At 44.5% G+C, this 23,196-nt stretch overlaps 1 protein-coding gene across 1 annotated transcript; it reads right to left on the bottom strand.

The window, feature by feature from the left end:
• Positions 1 to 293: 293 nt before the first annotated feature.
• Positions 294 to 20,868, bottom strand: crb2a (crumbs cell polarity complex component 2a). The gene is made up of 13 exons (XM_037484429.2): positions 20,748 to 20,868; positions 13,334 to 14,026; positions 12,296 to 12,491; positions 10,610 to 10,749; positions 9,731 to 9,901; positions 9,542 to 9,655; positions 8,371 to 9,324; positions 5,874 to 6,448; positions 5,433 to 5,598; positions 3,855 to 4,725; positions 2,885 to 3,001; positions 2,306 to 2,432; positions 294 to 2,214 (listed from the first exon to the last, which is right to left on the bottom strand). The coding sequence occupies exons 1-13, from the start codon at positions 20,812 to 20,814 to the stop codon at positions 1,993 to 1,995; spliced, it is 4,413 nt and encodes a 1,470-aa protein (XP_037340326.2). The 5' UTR covers positions 20,815 to 20,868; the 3' UTR covers positions 294 to 1,992.
• Between the last annotated feature and the right edge of the window lie 2,328 nt (positions 20,869 to 23,196).

Here is a 23,196-nt window from a genome sequence, read left to right as displayed (position 1 = left end):
TCATCTTTCACTTGATTGGCATTGGACAAGCTGACTATCGTCCTCTTGGCCAATCTTCCTTCCTTCCTTTTTGCATCTGTTTGTTGATGCAAATATCTCATCCACCACTTTGTGTTCCAAGGACGTTTAAATGTAGAAATGTAGGTCAATCCCCAATGATTCCTCATTATGTGTGCTGTTCTTAACACATATGGTCTCATAGGGACTGTGAATGTGTGGCTTTCATAGATCCATATATAATATTTACTTGAACCTTTTCTTTACTCAAATGACACCAGAATATCCTAAAGAAATATTAAAATGCTAAGCACTGCTCTTTTTTGTTTGTGTTATGAACCAGGACCACCTGACTGACAACAGATGACTTTTATTGCAGGTTAGTAACACATTAAAAGCAATCTGGATTTTGTACATTTTGTACAAAAACTGTGCAACCAGCATCTAAATATCCACTAAACTATAACGTTTGTTTCAACAACTATTACTTTACATCACATTACAGTGTGCTGCAGTACCTTCATGTTCATACGTTACTTATTTAAACTTTGTTTACCTTCTGAGAACATGACTTCATCCTATGTGGGTTTAATAGATTCTGTACTGATTCTAGACCAGTGTTGTCTGTGAAGAGGCCAGGATAAATATGAGCAGACAGTCCCTTAGTCGCAGTGTTAACATGGATAATAAGCATTAATATACAAAATGTACAGGCTTTACACAAAGAGGGAGGGGCCCCTCATTGTGGAGTAAACTGCACCACCAGATCTTCAAATGCTGAATCAAACATTTTGCCCCTCGGGTTTCCAGTTCTACCCTGCAGTACCGTTTAGCATATCAAAATGTTGAACTGTTGTAAATAAAATGTTTGAGAAACATAGAAAAGTAAATAGGGACAGCTTTAAAAACCGCAAAACCATATCCAGACAAAAATGTACGGTCCTGTCCGTGTAATCCAAGTCTCATGCTAAAACGTTTACAACACACGCCTAAGACTATGTTAGGAAATGCTTGAGCAAAGATAATGAAGTGAGAAGATGCCATACGGGTGGATGGCATCTTCTCACTTCATTTCCCTTCAGGTGCTACACGTGTCTCTGGTTCTCCTGGAACTCAGTACCTCATTATGTTGATGTCATGTTGGATCATGTGTGAGCAGAAACGTCCTGCAGCCTCCTTCACCCTCCACATCGTGCAGAACCTCATTGTCAAACGGGGGAGGAGTTCAACTAACTGCATTGTTGAGCAGTAGATGGCATTCCAGCATTGACGGGAGGCGGGTGTAAGTTTGGCGACATCAGTCCACAGTGATGCAGTCGGTGGTGTTTCATAGGATGCGAGCTTGTTTGTTGGAAGGGAGAGCGGTACGTTGAGGTCGGCTCGTGCTACGTGAAGATCAGGAGATATCATATCATCACGGAGATAAACAGCTGGAGGCTGTGCTTCTGCCGTTGTGGCCATTCATCCATTGCAAAAGAAAACAATGCTACAAATGCTGATTCAATTTTTTTTTTTTTTGCAAATTCCCCTGCTGCGGGACAAATAAGGAATTGAAGAGCTCTGAGTCTGAGACGAAAAAACCACGCAGTGGTCACCACATTGCAAGTGAAACGAGAGTGATGAATTATCTTTCTTTGTCATATAAGAAAGGCCGGTTCTTTTTCACTCAAATTTTTCTTGGAGCCAGCGTCTACTGGCCGAGAGCGGAAGAGGAACTGCAGCTTCTGAGCCCTGCGTCTGGGCATCTAATCTTCACATTTCCCTCTATGCACTAGGTAGGACTACCAGGGCCCTGCTGGGGACAAACTACAGCAGGTAGAGTCAAGAAACAAAATGCATTCATTTCTATAGTGTTCCACCACCAGCAGGCGGGGGGGGTGGCTGTGTCCCCACAACAACGGCCCCTTGGTTCAGCACCAGATTGTGTTCCACATGGAGCCCAGAGCGTCCTGCCCGCGGCGCCCGGACCCCTCTCACACCCTTGATTGCAGGCTGTCAGATGAGTCTCTCCTCCGGTGGGACTTTGAGCATGCTGTCCATCTCCAGCCGGGCCCCGGCCACCTCCTGGGTGCTGGGGCTGTACGCGCCCTCAGACTGGCGCTTCTTCCTCGCCGTGAGCGCCACGAAGGTCAAGCCGATGATGAGGATCAACACGCAGAAGCAGAGCAGCGGGATGGCCACCACCAACCAGGGGACCCCTTGTTTGTGGGCTTGTTTCTGTGACACGAGAGTGAGGAGATGAGGAAGACATCTTCAGCTATTTGACAACAGAAAAAAAAATAAAACCAAAGAGGAATAAGAGCCATACGTTAGTGTCACAGGTTGGACCGCTGTAGCCAGGCGGGCATTCACACACAAACATGTTGAATCGGTCCAAACAGGAGCCGCCGTGTCGACAGGGGTTCGATTCACACTCGTCGATCTCCGACTCACACCTGGGACACGGGACACACACACAAACCGGCGTTACACACCTTTCCAAAGGTCCAGGCTGCTACTGAAGCCCTTTGTACTTTATCAGCATGAAAAACAAATTGAAGGTAAATAGAATTTAGTTTCAAAAACTGTGAAAGTAAAAATGGCGTCATGCAAGATGTTAAATATAATTTAACATCTAGTTGCTGGTGCTATAATTCAGTAAATAAACTGGAGCCACTACAAATTAGGTAAAAGGGTGAAAAAAATCCCTCATATAATCACATTCCTTAATTTATAAATTTGTGTCAACGTTTCTCAAACCCAAATATGGCCTATAAATATGTTTCGTACTGAGGCGATGCTTCTTCGCCAAAGGACAAAAATATTGGTGTCTGTAGGATTTTTGCAGTACAACACAAAGCTTTGGAACATTAAAAAAAGTGTCAAAGTCATCCAAAAGAGGGCTCACCTGCTGCCTGTGAAACCGGGCATACATGTGCAGTTAGCTCCCCACGGCCCATCGCGGCAGACTCCATCGTTCTCACAGCGCACGTCTGTACCACACTGTATGGGAGGGTAGTCCCACCTGAAGAAAAGCACAGGGACGTTGCTTCAGTGAAGCACTACAGAGACAGATCTCATCACATTACTCAGCCACGGCCTCCCTCTGTGTCTCAGAATGGGTTTTAAGTTTTTACTCGTCGCTTTTAAAGCATGTCTGGTGAAACGTGCCTTCCCTTTGTTTACTTTCTCTACGTCTCCAAACTCCCTCAGGTAACCCCAGGTTAATGTCTCGTTGCTATGCATCATGGGTCATTTCCTGTAGCCTGTGAGACAGCGCCATGATTTGACAGTGGCACAGAAGCAAACCCTCTCAGTTAGAGTCTGTCGTTGGATACGAGGAGTTCTCCCCTTGTGAGCCTGATGCTCAGTAGGAGCCCATCTGGCTTTAAATCCTTTTCTTTGGACCTGCCTGAATCTGTAACCTCTTTTGAATGGTAAATAGACCTGTTTATCTGTCACACCACTTTAAGCGCATTTTAACTACATTGCCGTTCACCCATTCACAACCTTTGATATTCTGATGGCATGCACATCAACACTAACTGACATGCATACAATATGCACACATCACAGCTATGTGAGCGTCTCATGAGTCCCGTCCAAGGACACGTCGACATAGACCGGCAGAACTGGGTTCAAACCACCGATCCTCTGATTGAAGGAGAACCCTAATCTACCAATAATCCAGTCACTTCTTAAATCACATTCATGTGGATGTGCTTGGAGGCGCTGACGTCTCTTTACCGCTTTAACCAAACATTTTTTACGATTATCATATTTTTCAAAATTTGTATTTATTGCATTTACTCCCACCGTATCTATTGGTGTCATTATTTTAAACCATGTTCCAGTCAGTAGTAGTTGGGAGTACTCACTGGCAGCGAGGGCCGCTGTAGCCCTTGGGGCATGTACAGGTGTACATGTTGGCTCCATCGTGACAGGTGCCTCCGTGTTCACAGGCGTGTCGCTCACACTCGTCCACGTCCTCGTCGCAGAGCTCGCCGCCGTATCCCGGGTGGCACCGGCACTCAAACCCAGCCAAGTAGTCCTTGCAGCTCCCATGGACGCAGGGCTGAGACGCACAGTCGTCGATGTCCGTCTCGCACAGCTCGCCCCCCCAGCCCGGGGGACACACGCAGCCCAATTGGTTAAAGCGGTCTTCACAAGTGGCTCCGTTGACGCAAGGGTCGGGGTCACAGACGGAGGCGCTGGTGCAACCCAAACGGATCTTTGGCTTTTCGGCCAAGTGGAACTGTGACGGCTGCGGGGCTTTATAGTCGTCCACAAAAGGGAGGTGGACCCCGCCGACCCTGACCGCCCCCAGGCAGCCGGTGAAGCTCTCCGCGAGGGCCAGCGTGGCCGCCTTGTCGTTGAGAAAGCGGACGCCTCCCGCGCGCTGCGGCGCGCTGCTGGCGTCCGTGATCCCGTCCACGGTGATCACCCAGGGGGAGGCTTTGCGCCCCCTCTGGGCCATTGAGATGTTCACGCGGTGCCAGCCCCCGTCGGCCACTTGGCGCACCCCCGTGAAGGCCAGTGCCTCGACGCTGTTGCCGGTGTGGATCTCCACCCGGACCGAGGAATCCAGCAGACCCACCATGAGCAGGTCGGAGCCCCGGGAGGCCCTCAGGAGCACAGCGTTCTCTGAGCGGGTCCGCAGCTCCACGTACATGCTGGAGACGGGTTCAGCCAGGGAGCCGCCAGCGCTGTAGCGCACGGGGCTGTCCTCAAACGTGGCGTTGGTCACACCTGAGGGTCAATGGGGACAATGGCTTTGTGTAAAACATCCTTTATATTTGGATTTCATCTACAGTAAGGGTCTGTCTGACAATTTAGATTAGCGTCTGTTCAGTGAGGAAAAAAAGCCATTTAACTTGCCTGACTTTTTCTAACAAAATGAAATAGTCATTAAAAATATACCTTCAAGGAGTTGTGATTTAGTTTCTGAACCTGGGTGTTTTGGTTTTACTGAACAAAGTTTTAGATTTGGTACAAAGCAACAAAGGACATCTCAGAGAAGAAAATCATGCTTTACATTTTTGCTCTAACTTTCAGGAAGTCAGGAAACTAGACACCTTCATAGGAACCCTAACTTGTTAAGAGCACCTTTTTATCAAACACAATACACTATTTGTGTGACTGTGTGTGAGATGTAGTGAACTAGAGAAACTGAAACTGGTAAGAATAACCTGATGGTTGGCATTATTATAGGTACAGCACTGTTTACTGTTTAGTCCTCATTTCAAAGTCACAAGAATACATTCAACCCTAAGGTATTAAGTTTCTTTAATGCCAATCATCCTTATTTGCACGCTACTTTCTTATTAAAAATAAAAAATGAAATCAGGCAAAGTTCTTCAAAGTCAACTAATTGCAATGGAATCTATTGTATCCATATGGACTCTGGTTTGGCTCAGAGAGGTAGAGCCACAGTACAAGGATTGGGATGCTCTTACATTCATATCCATCAGGGAGGTCCACACAGTAGCCACCATTGACACAAGGATGGCTCACACACCACACGCGTGTTCCGCAGGTCTTTCCGGTGTATTCCGGCGTACACGAACACAAGAAATCGTTGAATGTGATGGTGCATTCTCCTCCATTTAGACAGGGCTTCATCTGCAGACGGAAACATTGAGAGCTTAGATATCAAATATTTAGAGCAGGGTTGAAACTGTAAAAGCTATAGACAGTTAGCTATGGGATGTGATGAAAATGGTCTGCCTGAAAACGTTGATATAAAACTTTGGTATCATCCGTACGTGTGATACAGTGTAAAAGCTCTCAGGTTTAGCATGGACCAAAGTCAGTTCAAACACACAGTTCATTGACATCCGTTCTTTGAATCAACTGAGTCTCTATCAGATCATCTTAATTCGTAAAGTATTGCCTACCTTGCACGTATCGTCGCTGACGCAGGCCTTCTCCACATTCCCAGCATCACTTGGCAGATACACTGCCTCCTGGTTCGAGCTGTTCCAGGCATCCATATCTAGATGGACAGAGTCTAAGCGAAGGTCCTGCAGGCAGCCTTTGTAATGCCCCCCCCACATGTTGGAGTCCCAGTCTCCCGGGAGTCCCCCAACATAAGCCTGGTCCCCAATGTTGACGTTCACCACGGGGATCTCTCCTATCCCGTAGCGAAGGCCTGCGTGCTCAAAGATCACCTGTCTGTGGTGCACTTCGACCTGCAGGAGTTGCTTCTCGCCGGTGGTCACAAATATGGGGGCTGTTAGTGGGGCGCTGTTAGGCAGAGAGCTGACAAAAACCCTCCCCATGCCCAGGTAGACGGAGAAGTATACCTCTCCGCCCTCTTCTTCCGTGGGTCTCCTCAGCTGGAACAGCAGCCCGTCTGGCTTCAACGACCTCAGGAAGAAGGACACACTGAAGTTGCTCTCGTGTCTCCTCCCGACATCGTAGACACTGAAGCTCACCGTGTCTTCGTGGCTGTATGTCCATGCCGGGAACTCTGGCAGAGGACAATTGGGAGCATTAATTACATGGCAGCAAAAGCTTGTTCCCACTAACGTAGTAAAATCAACCCTGTTTCTTCAAATGGGAAATAATGTGGATCCAATCATTTGTACGGGCAGGGCCGGCTGCAGTGTGTCATCCGCTCTGCAGAGAGGGTGATTGGCTGCAATCTGCCGTCTCTTCAGGACTCTGAAGCGAGTTAGAAAGATTGTAGCCAAGCCCTCCCACCCTGGACATGAACTGTTTGTGCCCCTCCTATCCGGTAGGAGGCTGAGGTCCATCAGGACTAAGACCTTCCCTTCGGCAGTCCCCCCCCCCCCCCCCCCCCCCCCCGAGTGACTCTGACATCCCACTGGTCTCTCCCTTCACACGCACATACACCTGCACTTTCACTTTCACTTCACTTTCTGTCCGCTGGTGCACTGAACTTTTTAACTTTTAAACTTGTATTGCTTTATTTTTAAACTAACCCCTTAGCCTTACACACTAACCCATAGCAATATATTTTACTATATTTTATTTTATTCCTCTAGCACTATGTTGTCTTGTTGTCCATTGTCCAACTGTCTGCTGTTAAGCGCCAACTGCCAAGTCAAATTGCTTGTATGTCTGACACATTTTCATAATAAATGTTTCCTCATTCCTGTATTGTACTAAATCACTGTGCATCAACAAATGACTCTCATCTTTGTGTCTGTCAATCAAGCTTGTCTTGGAGACATCAAAACTTGGATGACCAGAAACTTTCTGAAGCTAAACTCAGACAAACCAGAGGCCCAGCGCGCCTTCAAAGTCAACTGTCTGGTGATACAGTTTCTCCAGATGGAATTGTTCTAGTATCCAGCATGTGATGAGGTACCAGGATGTGTCCTTTAACCCCCAGATGAATGAGACTTCAAGGACTGCCTTTTTTCATCTACGTAATGTATCGAAAATCAGGAACTTCCTGTCTCAAAAGGATGCAGAAAATGAGGTCATGCGTTTGTCACTTCTAGAATAGATTACTGCATTATGAGGCTGCTTTTATACGTCTTGTACGCTTCTCTGCACTGGCTCCATGTTCAATCAAGAATAGAATTTTACTCGCTGTTCAAATGCCGTCTTCTTTTAAGGGGCTCATAATACAAAATGTCCCTGATAAAGAGCTGCGCTCCATAGATGTTGGTTACTTGTGGTTAACGCAGTCTTAAAAAGTAGGATGGGAGTCTTCAATTATCAAGCTCCTCTTGCAGAACCAGCTTCCACTTTCAGTTCGGGGGGCAGACCCAGTCACCTCATTTAAGATAAAGCTGAAGCTGATAGTTATGGCTGCCTCGGATTACTCCGGACCAGCCCTTAGTTAAGCTGCTATAGGCCTAGACTGGTGGGAGAATGATTAGGACACACCAAGCTCCTTTCCTCTATCTCTCCTTCTAGAAGAATTCACAACTCACGTATTACTAATTCAGCTTCTAACCCGAGCCCAGAGTATTTGTCTCTCCTCACAGGTTTCCATGAATCATGGTTCTGTCTGGACTCACATTACTATTACTATCATAAACCGACGTTATCGACTTAGCTTCCTCTCCTGAAGTCTTTTGCTTTCCCTCTCCACAGGCTTCTGTGGATCATGGTTTTAACTGATGGTGGTTGTCCCTGCAGTGGTCCCGCCTCACACCTGGCTTACTACTCTCAATATTTGTTGTCAGTATTTATTATTTCTGTTGTAGGAATTACACGTATTGTACACATATCTATTTGTTTTTATTTGTGATTTCAAGCTAAAATAAAACAAATTTAATTCAATTTAATTGTGTCTTTCTTTTGGTGAAGTTTTAACCTATTCGGACTAGTTTTGGACGAGAGGGACTGGAAGACTGGATATGATTTGTCTAAAGCTCTTGCTAGCTCCTGCTAGTGGTAAATGATGTCACTGACCTTCAGTGCAGCGCTCGCTATGGAAGGGACGGTAGCAGTCACACTGATAGCTGGTCCACAGGTCCACACAGCGTCCATGTCCATGGCAGGGGTCAGGCTTGCACCAATCCGTCTTACTGCATCCCAGCTCATGGCCTTGGTCCTTTGGGAGTGTTTGCGGTAGGACAGGCTTGGAGTCGATCATCAGGTCTTCCATACATCCAATGAAGCCTGCAGCGCTGGCAGACAACTCTAAAAGCTCCTCTGGAGCTCCGCCCACATACATGTGAGTGAAGGCTTCAGAGGGCTGGAAGGGTGGTTCGTCCGCACCGCCATCTGTAATTCTACATCCATCCCTGTCACAGCCATGGCCTTTCAGAATCAGTACCAGCCCTTTGTTATCGACAAACACGTGGGCGTCCCGCCAGTCTCCATCGCTGACCAGTCCAGGAAATGTTACATCCAGTTCAGTCTCTTCCGAAAAAGCTTTTGCTCGAAGACCTCCCTTCACAATCTCCAAGATGAGGTGATTGTCCACATCCCCTCTGAAGAAGAGCAGCATGTCGGGCAGAGTCGTCCGGAAGCGTAGCTGCACCCCGTAACCCCGGTGCACGTGGTGCTCGACCTCCCTCCGGGTCCTTTCTTCTAATAGAACCTGGATGTGAATGTACCGCGCAGTGGAGAAGGAGAATGTTGTCCTCGTGGAGCACTGCTCGTCGTAGAAGCCGTGAGGGCAAAGGCACGTGTGACCCTGCTCTCCGCCCTCCAGCCACGGGTGGCACGTGGCCCCGTTCTGGCACGCGTGGTCCACGCAGCCGTGGAGTTTCACGTCGCAGTGGTCGCCCCCCCAGGGGAGCTCACCGGCCTCCGCCTCGGGACAGTGGCAACTGTAGGACGCCCTGCCGTCCTCACACCAGCCGCCGTTCTGGCAGGGCTGGCTCTGGCACTCGTCAACGTTCACCTCACACAGCTCACCTAGAGGGAGACCACGCCGAGGGTTGGACCCCACATGTTCATTCAGTCAACATATCCTATGTATTAGTTTGTCATCTATAAGTACTTCATGACTTCCTTTCCATGTTGGTGGCTCTCACAACTGATTCGATGTAAAACGTCTAGAATTCTATTTAAGCTCAGTTTTTCTAATTTGTGACGGTAGAAAGTTTGCATGCCACAAAGGTATGAGACTCACCTAGAAATCCTACAGAGCATGTACAGGTGTAGCCGTTGACCTTATCCTCACATGCGCCTCCGTTCTGGCAGGGTTCTGACTCACATTCGTCAATGTTGACGGAGCAGTTCTCGCCTTTGACGTAAAATAAATGATGATGAATAAAAGGATGACATTGGTAATATGTCTGGTTTCTTCCATTTTACAGACCTGCAAACCCCGGCTGACACTGGCAGATGTATCCCGCTGCATCCTCAAACCTGAGCTCCCAGTCCAGCACCCAGTGAGACGGATCTGAGCGCTCAAAACATTCCCCGCCATTCTCACAGGGCAGTTCGGAACACTCGTCTATATCAATCTCGCAGTTTGGTCCTTTGTAACCTGGAGAAAACAAAAAGGAAAAGGTTTTATTCATACGTAATACGTTCCACATGTTCCGTATGTTAATAGATCAGTGACAAACTGTGGGGAGTCTCCTAAAACCTAAATGTACCTTTGACATATGAGAATATCACAAGTAGCATTCTTCCATCTCTATTCATGATTTATCTTTTTTTTAATCTAAATATTCTTGAATCCAAACTATTAATAGGTCTTTAGTAAGTATTTTATTACTGATATATAACTGATGCATTATGCATTTTTTGTGTAAGCATAATGGCAAGGTTAGTTGATCTAAAGTATTTCATTTACTACTGTTGTTGTTCTGCAACATTCTTGGTTCCTCTGACTTTGTCCAAATGAGGATCCGTAGAGAGGCTTGTGAGAGTTGTGAGTTCGGTTACATGGCAGCAAACATATTCAACATGCCGAGTGAAATCCAGTATTATTTGAGTTTTTTTCTTTATCATTGGGAGATACTTGGGTACTTTGAACTAATACTCTGTAGGTGGTTTTGTTATTAGTTGGTTGACTTTGTGCAAGCACCTCAGATCAAAAAAAATATATAATAATACAGATTTTCTTAAAATAAGTGCACTAGTTGTACTATAAAAGTTCAGATTCAAATAACAGTGAGCTCAGGTCCCGTTCGTTGTGTTTCCTTGTGATGGTACAGGAATATTTGATGTGCAGCATGTACTTCGGTACCTGGCCAGCAGAAGCATGTGTATTTGTTGACTCCCTCTATGCATGAGGAACCATGCTGACAGGGATCCGAGGCACACTCTGGGATGTCCACATCACAGTAGTCACCCTGGAATCCTGTGTTGCTGCAGTCACATTCATAGCTGCAAGAAACACAAATGATCAGGAAAAAAATGATCAATGAGGGAAAGAAAACCCCCATGGCAATTTCTCACAGCAGAATGGAGACTCCTGTTTCTTCTGTCCACGTTCCTATGCAGGCTTTAGCGGTTAAAGTACCAAAAAAGACAATGCGTGTTACAGACCTGTTAATCACAGAAACCCCTCTTTCGCATAGTCACCTTTATGGTCTATTTATGTCCTAATGGAACATTATTACTAAGTAAAAATCCTGCTGTATTGAAGAGGACTTCAAATTACACATTTAGACCATACACATTTCTTATAGACTTTTATCATCTACTGCCCTCTACTTGTCCACAGGTGTCCCACAAGGATCTGTCCTGGCTCCACTGCTGTTCTCTTTATATATCAAGGATCTGCCATCCGCATGCACTGACACCAACATCCAAATGTATGCAGATGGCACTGTAAATTACTTGCATGGTAGCAAAATTGTGAAAAGTGAAAAAAAATGTATCTCACTAACGACATGGTTTATCTAATTGCATGGTTAGAACGATGCTTGTTAGTAAGTTATGTAACATTCAAACACTCAAAATCCATTGTTTCTCAACACTGCCGTTTACTTATACATATAACTTGTTAAGTTCGGAAAACATGATTAAATTAATTAATATTTGTCTCATATACAAAACACATGGCTTGACCTCCCCTGGCTCAACCAGTTTGTTATCTCAAGAACAGCTGGATATCGAATCGCAAGAGGTGCAACAAGAGGAGAAAAGTGCCTTCAGTCTGTCTGCCTTTTCAGTACAAGGTACTCCATCCAATTGACCATTAAATAAATACAAACATATAGTTGATTTAAAACTCTTCTTTTTTAGTTGGTTAGTTGGTGGCCTGCTCTATCAGCACTATCATTAACTACTAACTAATCACTAACTGCACCTCTCTGTCTGTGTTGAACTTCCCCTCATCTGTCTGCTGTCACCTGTCTGTCTGTCTTCAAATTGCCGGTCTTTTTTGTTGTTTTGCTGTGTCTGACTGATTTATATATTCCACGTACTCTGCATGCCGTTCTGTGCCTTTTCTTCTGCAACTGCAGCATAGTATTGTTTTTAGTCCATGTTTCTATTTTAACGTAGTCATCGCTATGAGAGCCTCAGTGTTGACAATATACTTAAAAATGTAAAGCAGTTTTATTCTCACTTTTTTCATTGTTTGTGCATGCATTGTAAAGCGTCGATATTGTTTAACATTTAAAATGCAATATTATCTTCTGTTTTAAGTTTATTTTGTAACTGCTGCCACTTGGGACTACAGATGAAAAATCGCCTTTTGGGGTATCATGGCTCATTTACAACAAAACCTGTTTGTTTTCAAAGGCAAAAACTATGTTTTCCTCTGTGATAACTATAATAATCTCTATAAGCCTGTTTCATATTTTTTTTATTCGTTTATTATATTAACAAATAGTGTATTATATTTATTATATCACTGGAGTCCCAGTAAGTTACCACTGATTTACAGTGAAATTGTTGAGACTTTACCCAAAGCACTGCCCACCTGTTCACCATGTCGTGGCAGACGGCCCCGTTCTGGCAGGGGTCACTGGCACACTCGTCCACGTCGACTTCGCAGTCCACGCCATCGAACCCGGGCGAACACTCGCAGGAATACGCAGCAATCAAGTCCCGGCAGGTGGCCCCGTTGCGGCAGGGGCCGGACTGACACTCGTCGATCTCGATTTCACAGTTGACTCCTGGGGGGGGGGTGATGATGATGATGATAGTGATGAATGGATGGAATGAAGCTGTGGCTGCTATGTTTACAGTCAAATGATCTGTCACATTGTTTTGCCTATACTCTCAGTGTTCTGTCGATCTATAATCTGTCTATTCTGGTCTCCAGATACCGCCTGTGATAAGAAACCTCTCTTTACATCCTCCAAACAAAGTGATAGCGTCACAAGGGAATTCAGCGGTGTCGATCCAAGCCGACTGCCCTCAGATAACCCACAGGTCCTCTGACACAGAACAGGCCCGTGGAGAAAAGAGCGCAAGGAGAAGCAGGACTGGAGTGTTTTCTCTCACTCCGCACGGAGACGTTATCTGAGTCACAGATAAGGCGACTAACAGCATCTCAGCCCTCACTTAAAATACTCCCCATGGCCCCTTTATCAGGAACAAAACACAAAGAAACAACAAATGGTGGCGAGGAACAAAGGAGAAGAAAAACGTAAAAAGGCCTTAGGTTTTTCTCGGCTGAAAGAAGTGAGATGAATATTGATTCATTAATACTTAACATCTTCACTCTTCACAGGCTGAAGAGAACTAAAACCGGTAGCCATACTATCACATATCAGCCAATTAATTACCGTAATGTATTACATATTGTCGAATTATTCAAACTACCTCTCCCAAACAGAGTTACAGCAGCTGCCAAATCTTGCCACGGGATCTGAGCTTGCATTGAGATGCCTCAATTTGAGCTCTGTCTATACATTTAGGCAGTGGGGGCTAGTCCATAGAGGGCCATGGGGCCCCCGCCATGAGCGATAGAAAAAAAATAAATAGGTGTGTGTTTGTGTACTTTTGGACCTACCTGCAAAGCCCTCCAGGCACTCACACTCGTAATGGTCCTTCTCATTGATGCAGGTGCCGTTGTTCTCACAAGGCCGTGAAGCGCACTCGTTGATGTCGATCTCGCAGGTGTGACCCTGAAAACCGGGCACGCAGAAGCAGTGGAACTCTGCCACTCCGTCTATGCAGATGGCCCCGTTCTGACAGGGCTCTGAGGAGCACTCGTCCACCTCTTGTTCGCAGGCCTCCCCTTCGAACCCCTGCACGCAGAGGCATCCGAAGCCGTCCGGTCGTAACATGCAGGTCCCGTTGTTCCTGCAGGGGTCGTCCATGCAGTCCGTCACGCGCGTCCCGCAGCCCCGTCCGCCGTAGCCAGCTGGACACCTGCAGAAGTATCCGTTTGGCTGGTCCACGCACAGAGAGCGTGGTCCGAAGCACGGGTTACTCTGACATTCGTCCACCTCCTCGGTGCAGTTCTCTCCCGAGAGTCCGTCCGGGCAGATGCAGTGGTACTCCGTGGTGCCAGGGGTGCTGGTGCATTGCTGGCACGGTGCAAAGGAGCAGGCGTCATACAGCTCGTCGCAGTGTTTGCCCATGTGTCGGACCCCGTCCTGGGCACAGATACAGGCGTAGTCGTCCATGCTGTCCACGCAGGTAGCTCCATTGTGGCAGGGTTCAGAGAGACATCTGTCCGAGGTGGCATTGCAGAGGATTCCTAAAAATGAGAGAACGTTATTACCGATATTACTTTATGTATAAATAGAACATACTGTGTGTACTTCAGAGCAGTGTCTCACTGCAGACACTTCCATTGTTACTGGAGGAGTCCTCCAGTCCTGAGCAGGACTCCATGGGCCTACACATGTGCATGCATGTACTCCATCATTACTGTCCAAAGTCCATTCGGATATACACATTGCTCTTCTAAAGCTGAATGTCCTTTTATTTGCCACTGCAGCTTCCAACACGTTCTCACGCCAAACTCGTCTAATACGGAGCTGATCGATCAGTGGCCTAAGCTTCAAACTCTGTCACATCATCATGTCCAACTAAAATTCCTCCTCATGTTTCCTGTGTTGACCTATACACCTGTCTGCTCCCAGCTGTCTGTGCATGCTGTCTTTTCAAAATAAACTCTGTTATTTAGTTAGTATCTGATAGTTCATTTAAACGTTAAGAAAACGTTTGTATCATCAACAAGGACCTTCTAGTCAAAGTCAAAAAGCTTAATTTGAACCGGAACCAGGCAATTGGTTCTGCTGTAGATCTCAAAAACAACAACTTATTACATATACAACAACAATTATTATACGGGTAGATGAAATCAGGCATTCTGATTCGGTTCTGTACACCTGTTTACGCACACAAACTGGTTTTTGCATGACTGGTAGTTGTCATATCAAGCTTAACATTGATATTTTTACATTTTAAATTTATTTTTAAATTTAAACTGCAATATTATTGATGATACAGTACTGCCTTCAGTACCTTATTGCTTGAATAAAGAACAACCACATCAAAAGAGTGCATGCAGCAGTACTTTATCATAGTAATAATCTGTCATACATATTCATACTGCTCTATGACAGTTACAACTCAACATTATAGAGTATTTTGTAAAGACTGATTAGCAAAGAGTAAAAAACATAAAGATCAATCAAACAGTATGGTGAGACTTTGTCTCTTGTCTGCTGAGACAGGAAGCAGCTTAAATATGTCCACGTAGCATCAACAGAGTGGGCGACCTGAAAGGACTAAGTGGGACAGGACCGTCACTCTTATTTGTCTAGACATCTCAACTTCTCAAAGTCTAATCTGCTTTCACTTCTTTTCGTGAGGCAGACGTGTTAAATCCTGAACGTGTAGGAACAGCTATAGCGTCCCGCACGTGTCCCGCTGTCTGCTCTGTGGATCCCGCCCTGCTTCAGAGGGTGTCTGCTTCCGCTTAGTTTGTGTCCCGCCAACTATTGACCTCATTTGTTTGTGTGTGTGTGGGGGGGCTGTGAAATGTCCACATACTACAAAGATATTTTGGGTATATTGTGCGTATAATAATATAATATCTTGTAATATTTAGTTCATTTTGTTGAGTAACTTGAATAAATATTTTCAATGTTTTCACAATAGTTCAGAAAAGATGTGAGAAGTATTATGACCTATGTTAGCTTTAGCAAAAAATGCTTTCGGATCATCTCTAATGTTGCATGCAGGATGGAGTTTTGACGAAGGTTTCGGGAGCTATAATCGTGCTTTGTGCTCTATGAATAGCCACTCCTCCCCTTGTTCCAAAGTTGATGTGAGCAGCAGCTCCAGTGAGGAGTCACAATACAAACGCTGTCTCCTTTCAGCGGCCAATGGCACGAGGTCTCTGGGGAATTAGTCCACATTCCTTTTGTGAGGACAATCTCAACTCCCTCCCAACACCCCCCCATCCAGTACTCCCAACCTCCCAGCCACACCACTTTGATCACTGCTGTGTTTCCAAAATGTCACTGAAGTGGAAGATATTAACAGTGAAGGGAGTTATGGCGGTGAGGAAGGGGGGCAGAGGGAGAGAGAGAGAGAGAGAGAGAGGGGGGATATTTAATGAGATGAGAAGGTCACTTTGTACAGAATTGTACAGGAATGAATATATGATCAAATGTGAAAGTTTATGTTTGACTGTTTTTTCTTTGATAAGTGTGTGTCGGACACCATGGCGCTGCTCCTAGCGAGCACAGCGTGAGGGAACAGATTACACCGCCATGCCTTTAATCTCCCCTCATTAAAAGAGAGTGGTCACGACTATTAGTTGGTAATTACAACCAAGAATAGTCATTTCTAGACACATTACTATTCATTTGTGAGATTCAAATGAGTATTTGTTTGATGCAGCACTGTTTTATTGAGTTATTATTTCAATGAAAAAAGAAAAAACCGCTGATGAGGGATTTCTTGTTATGACCTGTGATAAAAAATAAAATCTATGTAGTAGATGTAGTGTCTGCACCATATGGCGCTGATGGATGAGCATGCACTTCAGCCATTGGTTTAGTTTGAAAAATCCATGATCCACAGCTCCAAACTGCCCGGATTATGACAGAAGCAGATTAGACAGCCACTAAAGCAGGTGTTAAACGAGTTAGAGTAGTGACTACTCAACTGTTACTCCAAGCAGCAAATACATAGGCAAAGATGATAACATACAGATGTAAGTGTGTGTAAATCCAAAATGAAAAATAAGAAAGCCAAAGGCCGTGAGCATCAGCAGTCATACCAACACCTCAGTAGTCCATAAGCCCATGACGGGTCATGTTTGATATAATGAAGGTGTATTCTGACAGAAGGTCTTTACTCCCACACCCCAGCGCCACCCTGCAGAAGCAGAAGGCTGCTGTCATTTCCAATTGCAGTCATGGTGCATCTTCCCCTCAGTCTGAACCGTGGACGGTGTGAAGGTTACAGATTACTGGGGGGGCGCATTAGAGTGGGAGCCGGCGGCGGACTAGAACAGTCGCAGGTGGCTGACGAGCGTCGGGAGATTAGGATCAAGTCGCCTTGATGTGAGAAGGAGACCGGGATAAACAGGTTCATTGATTGAGGTGATCCTTTGCCTGCTTCATGAGAAACTTAACAGAAGTGCTGATGTCCCCTCGTGGGTTGTGAAGGGAGGAATGTTTTCAGGCCTTTATTACACCCGTTTGAATCAAAAGCCTTTATAGGCAACTAATCTGCAAGACGTCGTGCTGCTGTGAGGCCTGTGCGTGGCTACAATGCTACGTTCAGCACCAGGCTCATGCATGCTGGAATCTGTATGTCTGTAAGTAGACCCAGGTGGTGCACCTACACTTTTAATTTCTTACCCTTCATCGTTATTAAACCCTGGATTACTTTGTCTTGTTATGGGTAAGGTCAGGGAATGCTTGTATAAACTATTGCCGAATTAGGAAATAGGAGGAAATAATTGGGCCACCACAGGATAGGGTCACGTCTTGGTAATCCCCAGAGACAGATCTGTGTTTTAAAATGTGTGTGTCGTAATGTGTTTTATTGTCCACGCTGCACACCTTTCACCTCCTTTCTGATTCCCAGATCCTCCATCTTCTCCAAAACCCCCCCAATCCCCCACTCCTAATCTCCATCCTACGTTTTCTCCCCCTCTTTGCCCATAGTAGGTTTGATGGCCTCCCTGACCTCTAGAGCCTTTCCATGTTGTAATCCTTCTGGTCTCTTTGGGGTCAATCTCTGTGCTCCTCTAATCTCTGAGTAGCAGGATACCTGCGCAGATTACGGCCTCAAGCTCCAGCCTCTCCGTCACCACATCGCCGCCCACGTGCTCTTCTTGCTCTCACTGTGAGATGGCGTCACAGCAGCTTCCTAGCTCCCTCACTCATGTTTCATATTCATTGATGAAGCTGTATGCAAAATGACTATCATAAAATGCAGCCGACTACTACATGCATTAAAAGAATATGTTGAGCGTGGCCCGGCAAGAAGAATTCTCCATCTAGTTGAATTATGTTGTAATACTCAAGTCATCATGTAATCGTCACATCAAGGGTTCAATCCGTGTTGTATTCTTCTCTCTTTGGAACGGAGATAACTTCTGCAGTGTGTTCATGCTAAGGGAGGCTAATCACCTCCTGACACCAAGCCCGGACTTAACACAAGGCATTTCCCACTCACATAGTATTGAACCATTGCTTACACAATAGACATCAACTACATAATTGATGTCTATTGCAATGTCACTTTCTCCAAACTAATGGGGGGGGGGGTCTGCGTCGATAACGTGATCAGTTGTTGTTGCACTTGAGCAAACTGGAGCTCTGAATAGAATTCTACTGTAAAATAAAGTTGTCTACTGCATATATCTCACAGCTCATCCCATAAATGATCAGCATTAATTTGTGGTATTTCTTCCATCATGAAACTTCCCAATTGATTAGTTACATTTAAACCTTTCTGAAATGTTCATTTTGGTTATGCTAATGAGGCACTAATGATCTGATTATCTGTCTTCCTTTTGAGACAGACTTGATCTAGTTTGGTTTTGTGTAAATGAAAGCAGTGACAGGAAGCAGAGTTCATCAGACTGAAGCATTAACACAACCAGAGGAGGGAGGAGTCAACAATGATGAAAATGATCAACAAGATAAAACGACGCGGCCACAAGGGCCCCTCAAGCATTCAACATATTTTTGGTAGTTACATCCAGTAGTATGTGAGACCAGCTGTGGACTCACAGACACACACACACACACACACTCATAATAGTTGCCTGGTCCCTGAGTTAAATATATTCATTCACACAAATCCACAGCATTGACTCATCACCTGCTCTGTTTGTCTCTATTTGTATTGCCTTGTTAAAAGGTCTAAAGTATCTAGTAATGCTTCCACATAAACCAGATTTACTGCTGTCAATTAGTCTTCCATCCAATTTGATGTGACTTGTTACTTTAAATTAGAGTGATGCACTTCATTGATTCACGTCAACGAGACATTCACTCCCTCTGATTTTGATTGATTTATGCACCCTAGATTTGAATTGAATCACTTTCTGGTGACTCTTTGCTGTCCTGGCTCCCAGATGGTGGAATGAGCTCTCTGATGACATCAGGACCGCAGAGAGCCTCTACATCTTCCGTCGAAAACTCAAGACACACCTCTTTAGACTCTACCTTGACTAAAACACTAACAAACTGTAGCACTTAAATTGTACTTATAATGGCACTTTTCTATAACATGTTTTGAAACTGCTTATTTGATGAAAAATGTACTTTCTTGTTACTTGTTCTTCTGAGTTTGTATCTCTATGTGGAAATGCACTCTCTCTATCTCTCTGGGCTTTCTGAGAAGTCTAAATAGTTCTAGAGAAATAGAGAAAGTCCTAGTACAGGAGTACTAAGAATAAGAATTTTGTAAGAATAAAGTCTAACAACCTGTCCTGTGGTCTGCTTGAGTTTGGATTCTGCTGTTGTGGTGAATCCCATTAACACCGTCTGACTCACACACACACACACACACACACACACACACACACACACACACACACACACACACACACACACACACACACACACACACACGCCCTCTCTAGATGAGACAATGTTTAGGGAAGCGGCTGTGCACTTTGTCTTTTTATCCATAGAACAGTTCCAAATGCTAGACACATGTCACTGGGCGGTCGGTATTGGTGGGGACACGCCTGTGCAATCCCAGGAGGATCAATTATTGCTTAGAATAATACTGAACATTGCTAATATATATATACTGTATGTGTGTGTGTGTTTATGTATGTATATTGTTTTCCCTTAAATATCAACCTGAATGAGTAGGTGAGCCCATGAGCTTGTGAAGGAGACAGACGCAGACGAAACCATTGAAAGGAATCAAAATGGAAATATTTAACCTTTATTTTGAAGCCATACTGGGATTGAGGTCTCTTTGGACTTTTAAAACTTTAACATAAGTTGTGCTCAAAAAATGTGTTGAAGTTGGGTTCATTTCACTTGTTGACCCTGGTTAGTTCCACCATAAAAATATAACAGGCATAATACTTAACAAAACTAGAAAGTAAATTAAAAGAGGATTCTAAGATAAAAGCAAATGTATGAATTTTAACTTATAGAATATGCAAACGCTTAAAACGGTGTTACCTTCCTAGGAATGCCAATGACAACTTTAAATTAAAATACATATTTATCACAATATGTGAGCTGACTTTTTGCTGCCTGATCTTCTTTTTGGAATAAAATAATCCAAACTTTCAAGTGACTGTGACCTCATTCTGCACCTCCATTCATGCGCAGACAAATATGAATGAGATTCTCCTCCAGCACTGTGCATGACGAGGAGCATCTGATTCTAGTTGAAACAATAGAGCCACGTCTTTTACAATCAGATCATACATCAGATTTTACTCTTTAAACAACCACAAAACATCCCTGCAATAATTATCCTCCACTAACTCAAGGTCTCTCAGTCTTTTGAAAATCCACTGGGAACCAGCCGGACCTCTCATCATTGTTGTCAGCGACAAAGGAACAACCCCCCCCCCCAACATCTATTTGAGTCTGCTAATATAGTGGGAACAGCCCACTTGTGCACCATCCTGAGAGCAGCACCTCTCAGAGACACATTCCTGAGGCCCGAGGGAGTCCGGATCCCAACAAGGCTCCCTAAGCACAGAATAATACAGCACCACATGCATTGTGCTGATCAACATGCGCGTAGCAAGCCGCGATAGTTCTGGTGGATATTTAAGTCCCTGTGATAACTCTTTCCGTGCAACCTGTTGCTTTGGCAGGAAAGAGGATTAAACAGTAACTTCACACAGATTCTCTGTTGGGATTTACAGTGCGATTTCCATCAAGCCCTTCAGCATCCAATCCCAGAAACCAGGACCACTTCAAACTGGCCCTGAACTCAAACCCATTGTTGTCACTACTCACCCCATTTAAACATCATCATGGTCAGCAGCAGCGTCTTCAGATTCAGGTGAGCGTTGGCCAACTCCATGGTGAGGACCTGGACGTGCACGAGCCCCCGAGGTGGCGTTGTAGGGAGAAGAGTGCAGGAGTCCTTCAGTAGTTACATTCTGCGGCCCGTGGCTGCGTCGCTGTGGTCCCGTTCAGACGCCGGCATGCTGCACACTGCCCATGCTGCTCGGCTGCCTGTGATTGAAGCCCCGACAGACGAGCCCTCCTCCTCCTCCTCCTCCTCCTCCTCCCTGTTCTGAGTGTAATCAGCCGTGAGAGCAGAGAGACGACGGCAAAACATGAGCTGGATTAACACCTGCTGTTACTCAGGCTCATCCTCTGAGCTCCTGCCCAAACAGGAAGCAGCACTTTCTATGTCTGTAAGGCAATGTCTATAACATTGTAATAGAGTGTTATAACACCATACAATCAGAGTGAGATAATGACATCATACAGCATTCTCAATGATTTACATGGTGATGTTTGATTATACTTCCTAATTAGTGTGATACATTACAATGTCTTATAATGCATTAAACAACATGATTGTTTATCTCTCAAAGTGAAATGACAAGTTCTGAAATATAGACAAATGGGATCCATCACCAGCTGGTTATGAGTCCGTGTGAACGGTCATTCTCTGTTTTCAGTAACGTCAAAAGAAATCATCAAAATCAAAGCAAGAACAACATTGGAAAACAAATTATTATTTATAGTATTATTTATGAAATGTATTATTATTGTTCTTTTCATTTGTTTGTTGAACACATTTTTCACATTTCACTGAAGATTCAGTTGAGGAACTGTGGATTATTTCTGAGCTCATTTTACGGAAGTATTTATTTAAGTCGACATTTTTGTTGATTAAACATTAAGACTGTATTCTATATTTATGGGTTACTTGTACATAAATAGTAAAATAATGCTAATAATATTTCAAATAGTTTTACAAGGTAAGAGGACAGAAATCACAGCTACATTTTAACCCCTTTACTGGTTTCACATAGAAAGAAAAGGCACTTTTTGAATAACAAAGGAGCTGTCTGCAAAAAGGATAAAAGGACAAACTAAGCTTGTTAAGAACAAAGCACCAGGACATCCGTTCCTTTGACTATGTTTCGTCTTCTTGTGGTTTTCTACAAACCATCGCTGACTAGTCTATAACTGCAAAAAAGAATACTACTGATGAAATATAAATCATGTAAAATGCATTATTCAGCTCTCAGAAATACGACTCGGCAGTTAGTAAAGATAACGCTGTGAGAAGCTGCTGTGACGCATTCAGACTTTTGGGAGCTACTCATGTAATCTTTACATATAATAATGTGTAATCATTATGTTCACTCAACTCAACTAGATGTGCGCACACCACGAGGCACACATCTATTTATTTATTCTTCTATAGTATTATTATTATTAATACTGGTGTGCACATTTGTTATTATCTCCAACCTGCACAGTATTTTGTGAGTCCATGAAGGACTCATTACATGCTTTGCTATCACATTACCTGCTGACTCACAGAACATAACTTCCTTTAATTACCAATTCCAGATCATCTAAATATCTCAATATGATTTATCTTCAGACTTCCCTGACTTAAATATTGTTGTTGAAGTATCTAATGAGCATTCAGGTGTGAATGTCCCCTATAGGCACATGATCACTACTTTCATACAAAATACAATAGATGACCCCCCCCCCCCCCATACTCTTTTAACTGAAGGCCTGTTGGCCTAAAGCCACCAGGCGTCCTCGTGTCCAATCAGGCTCTGGCGCTCTGTTAACCGTCACAGTCCAGTCAATCCAGGTCGGGTTTTAGTGTCTTCAGCAGCTTTAGTGGCTCCTTTGATGCATGGAGCTTAGCAGTCAGACATCCATCACTTGGCCTGTTGGGGACTCGTTACCCCCCTTTACCCCCAAACATCCCTCCCTAAACACCAGCTGTGCCTGACACCCCAGAGCCCAACAGGCAGATTTGCACCCATGAACTTTGTGTCACTGGCACATGATTAGGATATTGTGCGTTTGGATAACGGCATGAATCATATTGCACCCTATTGTTGAACCCTAGAAAGTTGTCAACACTCCTTGGATCGTCTGTCTGAACGGTCATGACAAACATGTGTCATTTTGATTTGATGTGCTCTAGGATTTTGAAGCCGTTACTGTTACCATCTTTTCGGCTGTGGACTTTTTTGTTGTTTGCTTAGATTTGAGCTAACCAATCACAGAGCAGGACATGGTTAGGACACCAGAAAGTTACAATTAACTTTCATGAACTGAAAACACAAACAACGCCGTGCTAGCAACCTTTCAATCACAAGTTGGAGTATCAATCTGTAGAATAAATCAGAATTACAGTCATTTTCTCATTTATACAATCAGTGGAGGCGCCCCCTCATGGTCAATAGTGATGATG

Source organism: Pungitius pungitius, chromosome 18 (assembly GCF_949316345.1).
Source record: "Pungitius pungitius chromosome 18, fPunPun2.1, whole genome shotgun sequence".
Taxonomy (NCBI): domain Eukaryota; kingdom Metazoa; phylum Chordata; class Actinopteri; order Perciformes; family Gasterosteidae; genus Pungitius; species Pungitius pungitius.
This window is presented reverse-complemented; position numbering and strand designations above follow the sequence as displayed.